General features: G+C 41.5%; 1 protein-coding gene across 16 annotated transcripts in view; it reads left to right on the forward strand.

Moving 5' to 3' along the window:
• The window catches only part of LOC103459572 (pleckstrin homology domain-containing family A member 5), a 190252-nt gene that overhangs the window by 62624 nt on the left and 118683 nt on the right, over nucleotides 1-8945 (forward strand). Inside the window, exon 1 of one of the 16 annotated variants that reach the window (XM_008401235.2) lies at nucleotides 4016-4269. The exons of 14 other annotated variants lie outside the window; for them this stretch is intronic. Coding sequence is in view for 1 of the 2 variants with exons in the window: in XM_008401228.2 (XP_008399450.1) it covers nucleotides 4390-4454 (65 nt within the window). In the remaining variant the exon portion in view is untranslated. Of the gene's footprint in view, nucleotides 1-4015; nucleotides 4270-4309; nucleotides 4455-8945 lie in introns of those variants that run through there. One more of the 16 variants, XM_008401228.2, reaches the window with a different exon arrangement.

Below are 8945 nucleotides of genomic sequence, written 5' to 3' on the forward strand. Positions count from 1 at the left end.
TGTGTGCGTGTGTGTGCGTGTGTGTGTGCGTGCGTGTGCGTGCGTGTGCGTGGTTGTGCGTGCGCGTGCGTGCGTGTGCGTGCGTGTGCGTGGTTGTGCGTGCGCGTGCGTGCGTGCGTGTGTGTGTGTTTGCGCGCGTGTTGTCTGTTCTAGATTTCTCTGGCAACTTTCACACAGCAGAAAAATTCAACCCTAATCTGCCTGTTTTGTTTTATCCGACCTTTTCATGACTGTGTGATCAACCCAACACTGATCTGTCACCCTACAAAAAATCCAATCTGTGCCACTTCCATATGGTTCTAATACACATATGGAAGCGTAGAGGTTTTGAAAACCTGAAGGGTCATGTCACATTTTATCCAGCTTTTGCCCCTTGATTTGAGACATGTGTGATAATTCTGCACCATTAGACGCCAGACAAGGTAAATCCGGATGTAAGCAATGGCTGAAATTAATTACTGAAAATAATTACTTAATTATGAAAGACATCTGTATCACTGAAACATACAACTCCTGGCTCTGACTACACATCCAAGCAGTCTTCTCTACAGAAGTTGTGGTCAATGCATTGCTGTTAACTGTGCTTTCCTTTTTTTAGTTTCATTCATTTTAAGATCTTGTGAAAAGAATGTAGTTTTCCAATGCTGAATAAACTTTAAAATCAATCCATTAACAGCTCCATTGATTATTACATGCAGTTGCTTTGGGGATGTAAACTGTTCAAGCAGAAGTCTCATTGGTAGAATGAACAACAACAACAAATAAAACATATTTCAGCAGAAATCTGAATTGTGTATCAATAACCTGTATCATCTTGTGTTGGACTGCCAACCTGACTAGAAAGCTCAGTTTCCACAAGGCCCTAGACCCCACTAGGGTGTGTCTAGACAATGGATTTTTTCTTTTTGTCATTTTCCACAATGAAATTTCTGTAACTGTGCTTCTATGTTTTCCGGTAAAACACTTTACCTGTGCATGAATTGTGCTATACAAATCAACTTAGACCTGCCTTTCCCGCTGCACTCTGCACCCTGTCGTTTAGCTTCAACCCCCCGGCGCTCCCTCTCCACCCTGTTACATCCTGGACATTTTTCTGGGAACATTTATTGCATAAGTCATGAGCTCTTAAAACAGCTGAATGTCAGCCTAGATCACAGCTCAGATATCCTCGTCACTTCTTTGAGTAAACAGAGCACACACACACGCATGTATGTGTGTGTGCGTGTGTGTGTGTGTGCGTGTGCGTGTGTATGTGTGTGTGTGTGCGTGTGCGTGTGTGTAGATTGCCTGGAATCTGATGGATTCAGGGAGACAGTTTGAAGGCGGGATGAGGAGATGAACGAAGGGGCAGTTTGTCTTTTTCTCCGATCCCTCCATCACCTTCCCTGCATTGGTCATATCTCCACATCCTGCTTTCTCTCAGCTTATTGGCATGCACACAGAGTATGTCTCGTTGGCTCTGTGCTTATGCAGACAGAGGATGTGTGGAGATGGGTAACCATGACAACAGCAGCTTGAAGTTAAACCGCTAGTGGCACACACGGCGCTGTGCCTGCTTTGTACAATTCTTTTTCTGTGTGGAGGAAGATTCACAGATAAGATGTTCTCCTCATATTCCAGCCCAGACCTATATGAATACTGTCCACGCTCCAGATCTGAGTGCTTCAGTGTGTGAACAGTTCAATAAAGAGCTAGTCATACTTGCTGTATCCTCTTGGCATCTTTTTATTTGGCAGATGAATGAAAAGGCTTCTAGATTTTCTACATAATTTCATCCGATTTTAGTTTATCATCAGAAAGAAGGCCTGCTTTCCCATCGGTGACTTATTGTGAGAACTGATTCTATGCAAACTCTGTAGCACTAGAGGTATGTCTTTTTAAAACATGAAGGGATATACATATCATTAATCACAATGCCTAACTCTGAAAGCTTGAAATATAATACTTCAGCCCATTAAATGCAAGCATTTTATTATTATTATTATTATTATTATTATTATTATTATTATTATTGTTGTTGTTGTTATTGTTATTGCAGCACAAAGCAGGTAATGTATTCTCCCAGTATGCCACAGCAACCAAGGGACACTTCCTCCACTACACATTCATACAGGTAGTAACAGACTTGTTCAGGATACAACTGACAGATAAAATATATATTATTTCCTAATTCTTCGGTGCCCCGCCCCTTACTGATGCCGGACAGGGCAGCTGCCCACATAGACCATGTAAAAACCGCCATCGAATGCATGTTTCCAAACATTGCTAATGAAAATGTTTCATTTTCTCCAACCAAACATGTCGGAAAATTCTCAGTTTTCCGTGTTTTTGTCTTAAGAAGTCATTTTGTTTTAAACGTTCATGTAGAAATGTCCGTCTTTATTCATTTCCTATGAATCTTGTGCAATGAGGCAACAGTCGCTAGTGTGGCCGGTGTAAAAAGCTCTCAAACATATCCTTTTTCTCATTCTTACTATAGTTGCCAAGCAACACAGGGTGAAAACATTGTTATTGGTTTTACACAGAAGAGATAAAGAATGTGTGTAACTGCACTGAGCTTATTGACATCTAATTAGCCATCCTCCATCTACCAGTGCACCCTGCAGGATGATGGAACATTACATATTTAGTTTCAAAAATTCTGAGTATAAAAACATGTATTGCTTTTAAATTTAAGAAACTATCTAATGAAAGAAGCCCTCACAAAAATTATGGTACATGCAACTTAATGATTTGCTGCACAACGCTTTGAAGCAATAACTGCAATCAACTGATTTCTGCACCTGTCCGCAGGTATCCTGGCCTGCTCCTCATGGGCAAACTGCCCCAGTTTCCCAGCTTTAAAGGTGTCTTCTCCACACAACGGATTGCATCTCCTTCCACAGTTTAACAGGATTTAGATCAGGGCTCATAGAAGGCTAGTTCAGAATTGTCCAATATTTTGATCTTCGCAATTCTTGGATGTTTCTAGCTGTGTGTTTTGGGTCAGTATCCTGTTGGAAGACCTAAGACCTGCGACTGAGACCAAGCTTTCTGACATTTGGTAGCACATTTCTCTCCAGAATGCATTGATAGTCTTGAGATTTCGTTGTATCTTGCACAGATTCAAGAAACCTTGGGTCAGATGCAGCAAAGCAGCCCAAAGCACAGCCAAACCTCCATGTTTCAAAGTTGGGACCTTGCTCTTCTCTTGCCTTCCCTCATTTTTGGTCTATGAACATAGAGGTGATGCCAAAGAGCTTCAGTTTTGTCTCATCTGTACAGAGGACGTTACCCCAGAAGCCTTGAGGCTTGTAATTACGCATCGTGACAAATTTCAGTCTTTTTTTTTTTTGCCATAATGAATTTAACAAAAATAATTTGTTAAATAATTTGTTGCTGTGCATTTGCAGCTGTTGGCCAGTAGTTGAGTGTATTTTATGATGCATTATTATCCACTTCACTGGTCTGTGTGCATTTATAACATGGAAATCCACAAGAAGCACAAGAAAATGGCTTTTAGATAGCTGTCCACTGTAGTGACCACTATCCATGAAAGGGTTAAATTTGATTTAACAGCATTAAATCATTAAATTCGCATAGATAAATTAAAGTGTATTATAAGCCCTCCATGTTTGGCTCTGATTCTGAATGCAGAACCTGAGAGGTCTGGAAGGTATCGACCTTCCTGAGAGGATCTTTAATGTATTGTGGTTCTAAGCTGCTCACTGATTCATAAACAGTGTTTTAAAGTCTTTTCTCTCAGTGTAAGGTCTGTAGAAGTGGGTGATGTTCTCCATCTTCCTGGTTTTAGTCAGAACACCAGCAGCTTTCTGGATTGGCTGCAGCAGGAGGATTGATTTTTAGGCAGATCTGTGAAGACACAGTTGCAATGCGATTAAAAATAAATGCATGGTTGAGTTTCTATAGGTCTTGTAGATAATCTAGTATGTCTTAGAACATGGTTTCCATTTAGAGGCAGTGCTGCCCCTCTGTGGTCAGTGCATGAATAAAGCTTAGGAAATGTTATCCGTTCTATTTTCTTCACTTGGCTGCCTTCACATCCTTGTTGGGCATTTTTTCCTCCCGTGTCCCGGCTCTACGTTGGCTTGTCTGTCTGATAGTAGTGGAACAGAAGCGGCGCAGGCAGCCCAGGAGAGGCAACGTGAGGGAGGGAAGGCTGTTAAGCAGCACTCACACAAGAAGCGTTAATGTCTGAGCAAAGCCGGTGGACAGAGACAGCCGTCCTCCTGCCTACCTGCCTCCTTAACCATATGCACTATTCCTGTGGTGAGTCAAGTCAACCAGCTGTGGACTTTATTGGCATTGTGTGTTTTTGGCTGTGAGTCTGGGCAAACACTGACACTGTGAATTCTCTCACGGTGGCATGCTGAGAGCTTCATCGCTGGCATGGTAGAATATGAGGAAGGACTGAGCCGAGCGGCTGCCTCGGCTTTCTCTCAGGAAAAAACAAGGTGAATCAAAGAGCTGCTCCAGCGAAGCTCAGGGCTGTTTGTGTTCGCTTTCATCTGGTTTATTTAAAGGTGTCATTTCCTAAATGCATGTTAAAAACTGGCCTCTGCTGCTCTTGCTGTGCCTGGCTTCCAGTGTGTGGACAGAATCTTTATTTAGAGCCAGTTGTTCATCATGAAGCAGAACCAGATTTCAGCTAAAGCAAATGACTGATACTAGCTTTACTTGTCTCTGAGATTAATGCTGTAAGCCATTTTCACAGAACATTGAAAATTGTTTACATAATACATTTCTATATGCAAAAATTTTAATGACAATGCCATTATGTTTATATTTTGTGTGAGTAAAGGGCCATCAAGCTTTTGCATTTTGTTTGAAATGTTCATTTTATTCAAAGCTGTTACTTCTGACAGAAAGCCTGCAGCATAGTTTTGGTCTTTTGATTTACATCTCAGAATCATTAGAAAAAAGAACAAGACCTGAAAGAAAACTGAAAAATGTATATTAGCCAATAAGAAGCTTGATCACTGCATCACCAAAACCAACAATAGTTCCATTTGGATTAAATAGTGGTAAAATGTCATCTTACTCAGCTATATACAGTCAATACATTAGGCATAATATTATGACCACCTGCCCAGTAGTATGTTGGGCAGGTGGTCAACATACTACTATAGCATAGTATGTAGTATGTAGCTCTAAGATGTTAGCAGCCAATCCTTTAAGTCCTGCAGGGAGCAACATGGATTGGACCTGTTTGCCCTGCACTTCCCACAGATGCTCAGTGAGATTTATTCTCTGCACCTTTATAACAGAGGACAGTTCAGTTAGAGCAAACAGAGAAGCAAGGCTTGCATGATTTGGACATGCAGAGAAAGAACAGAAGGCATGTAGGGAAAAAGATGTTAAATCTGAAGTTGCCAGGCTTCTGGTGCGCAGGACGACTGAAGAGAAGGTTCCTAAATGTAGTGAAGAAAGACATGCAGAGGGTTGGTGTGATGGGGGGTGAAGGGGGCTCAAGATATTCAAATGGCAGGTAGGTGGTTAGCAATAGCGTCCACTGAAGGGAGGGGGTTAAAGCGGAAGGTCTCTGCTTCTGTTTGACTGCCTGGCTTCATTTAGTGCACGGCTCAGTTTAGTGATGCAGGAAAAAGCAGAATGCTTGTGTGGCCTCTTTATGTCGCTGCTCATCTGTGCACACAGTACAACCTAGCAACAGTGCTGAACATGATAGGATGTGCTGTTCCCAGCTGTTCCAACAGGGTCATCATGAATTAGAATCAAAAACTATCCTGACCCTCAGCTGCCTGTGCTGAGGTTCTGTCTTGTGTTGGTATTCCAGGGAGCACAACCAAATACCTGAAATCTGCAAATACTTGAGACTCCACCTAAATCTGTTGATACATTTCTATTCTATTAGTTAAAACACCAAATGTGCCTTAATACCCATAAAAAATAATTAAATTAAAAATTACATAAATCATACGATACAGGTCTTTATGGACTCCACACTCACCAGTGGATTTTGTCTTGACACTCACTACAGAAGCTACCATCTTCCTTGTCTCAACCAGCATCAAACAAAGTTAATGGCATTCCTGGATTGGTTGCTTTGCAAACAGCAGCAAAGAATGTGTCAGGTAGCGTTGCTGCAATAGGTCGTTTTCTGAACTACCTTTTTGGTAACACTTTATTTGAAGGGGGGTGATAAGACTGTCATGACACTGTCATAAACATGGCATAACACCTGTCATGAATATGAATAAGCCTTCATGAATATTTATGACCGTTGTCATAAAGCTTCAGTCGGTAAATTATGACACTTTTAATACAAAGTTGACATTATTCAAAATGTCTTTGTTATGACAACTTGACATTAACCAAGAAATCATTACTTTACCTTTAATAACATAAAGTTGCCTAATTTTTAAAGTGCAATCAGTAATACTTTTAGAACAAATTTATATGATTTAAAACTAGCATATTTTGAATTTATTTTCTTAACAGGCATGCTGGAAAAGAGGAAAAACTGCTGTTTCATGCTTGTGCTGGAGAAGAAACATGAGTTTAAAATTGTATTTTCACACAGACTCATTCTTTATTTGTGGCATTTTAAATATTGCATCAAATCTCACTGTCTGTTCTTGAGAATGGAAAACCAAACATGTTCTGTCTTTCACTCATTTCTTTGTTGAGGTCTGTTCTTGTCTTGAATGTGAAGGACTGTGTGATGTTCAGGGTTGTTACTGCAATATTTCAGTCAGGTTTGTTTGTATCAGAGTATTGAACTCAGTTCATTCACAGCAAATGGAGGCCTGGAAAAGCTTAGATGGATAAGTAGGACAAATTAAGCCAGACAAAATATACTCACTGGCCACTTTATTAGGTACAACTTCCTAGTACCTACTTCAGTGTTCAGAACTGCCTTTATTCTTCATGTAACCAGAAACATTCCTGAGAGATTTCTTTCCTTATTTTTTGCATGATAACATTACACACATCTTGCAGATTTATTGACTGAACATCCACGATCAGTTCTGTTGAATGTGATCTTTTGGATTGAGGTTTGTAGACTGTAGAAGGTGGGCTGCACAGTGGCGCAGTTGGTAGAGCTGTTGCCTTGCAGCAAGAAGGTCCTGGGTTTGATTCCCGGCATTCTTTCTGCATGGAGTTTGCATGTTCTCCCTGTGCATGGTGGGTTTTCTCCGGGTACTCCGGTTTCCTCCCACAGTCCAAAAACATGACTGTTAAGTTAATTGGTCTGTCTAAATTGCCCCTAGGTGTGTGTGTGTGTGTGTGCATGGTTGTGTGTCCTGTGTGTCTCTGTGTTGCCCTGCGACAGACTGGCGACCTGTCCAGGGTGACCCCGCCTCTCGCCTGGAACGTCAGCTGGAGAGGCACCAGCACCCCTCCTGACCCCACTGAGGGACAAGGGTGAAAGAAAATGGATGGATGGATGGACTGTGGAGGCCAATGGTATCATGAAGTTGGCATGTCCCAGGAACTAGTTTAAAGTAATTTTAACTTTATGACATAGAGCAGATGGAAGCAGATGGCTGCTTCCATCTGACAGCTGGGAGCAGCCATCAGATGATCAGTACTCTGTGATCTTAAAGGAATGAATATGTTCAGCAGCAACACTTTTGTGTTTAAATGATGATGTAGGTACTAAAGGCCTACATCACCTCTAACTGGTCAGGTCCCGGTCTGCCCCAGAATGGTCCTGGTCCATCCGGCCAGATTCATTTTCCATTAGAAGATCTGGCGCAGCTCAACCTGGCTATTCTCAGATTTCTGTACCTACTTCAGGGGTACAACTAGCAGGACTGAGCCAGGTACAACACTGAAGCAGTTGGGTTGGCAGCTGACTGCAGTCACTGATTGGCTTGGGATTTACATCACTGAAAACTCCACACATTTCTTTTAGCTTAGCTTTGGACCAGCAGGTATCAGAGAGTTGTTCAGTATGGAATAGTGTAATAGGGTGTATGCCACGAGAGGTGGTGACGTATTTCCGTTTGAATTTATGCCACATAGATTGGTTCCGGGTTCTGCTTGCTCCTATTGTTTTTACCCAAAGCTGCAAGACCTGTACCATGAAAAATATGCAAAACTTGAAATATCTGTGAGCTACTGGTACAACAATTGAGTTTTGTGGTGTGTCGTTGTGTCCAGTAATTAGCCAGTACCATCCAGTGCTGTAATGTAATGTCCAGTGTAGTACTGTGGCCAAAACTTGGCCACTACAGCTAACACCCGGTTTGTAGCTGCCTGCTATTTCAAAGCTTGAGGATATTGAAGATGCAGCGTCAGAAATGGGAAAACGGAGGTTAAAAGGGAATCTGTAYGTGCTTCGTTCACTGGAATAATTTGTTGGAGGAAAATAATGCTGGAGGAAATCCACTGCTACGGGAACAGGCTGAGAACAGAGGCAGCGATTCGACACAAGGTGAGTCAATACGTGTGTTGATATTTGCGTTTGTGTTATACAGAGTATGAAATTATTTTTAGGCAACTCCTTAGCTTTTTTTATGTGACAATTATATAAAATACATTTAACATGCAGTCGAAGCGACGAGCCCCTCTGATACCGAGCAGGTAATTTAAGAACAGCCGAGGGCAGCAACGCTTCAGCCCGATCCAAACCACACAGCTAGTCAGTCAGATTAAGGTCCAAAACCTTCGCTTTACAGCCGTTTAAGTGGCACCGATCCACATAAAAAACCCACAGAACAAATGGTACAAATCACGTATTTCCCGAATCCCGAAAATATGACATCTACCTTCGCTGTTTCATAATTATAATCCATGTTAGAGTTAATTTTTCCACTTGGCTCCTATAATTTGTTCTTGTGTTACACAACATAATGTCTTTTTTTTCCCCTCTGAGATTCTGCTTAGAAAATGAGGTTATGACAATTTAGGTTTGCCTCGACTTTTATAAACTAATGCCTCTTATATGCATCATTTTTTGTATTACTGTTGGTACATAT

This window comes from Poecilia reticulata, linkage group LG23 (genome assembly GCF_000633615.1).
Source record: "Poecilia reticulata strain Guanapo linkage group LG23, Guppy_female_1.0+MT, whole genome shotgun sequence".
Taxonomy (NCBI): Eukaryota; Metazoa; Chordata; class Actinopteri; order Cyprinodontiformes; family Poeciliidae; genus Poecilia; species Poecilia reticulata.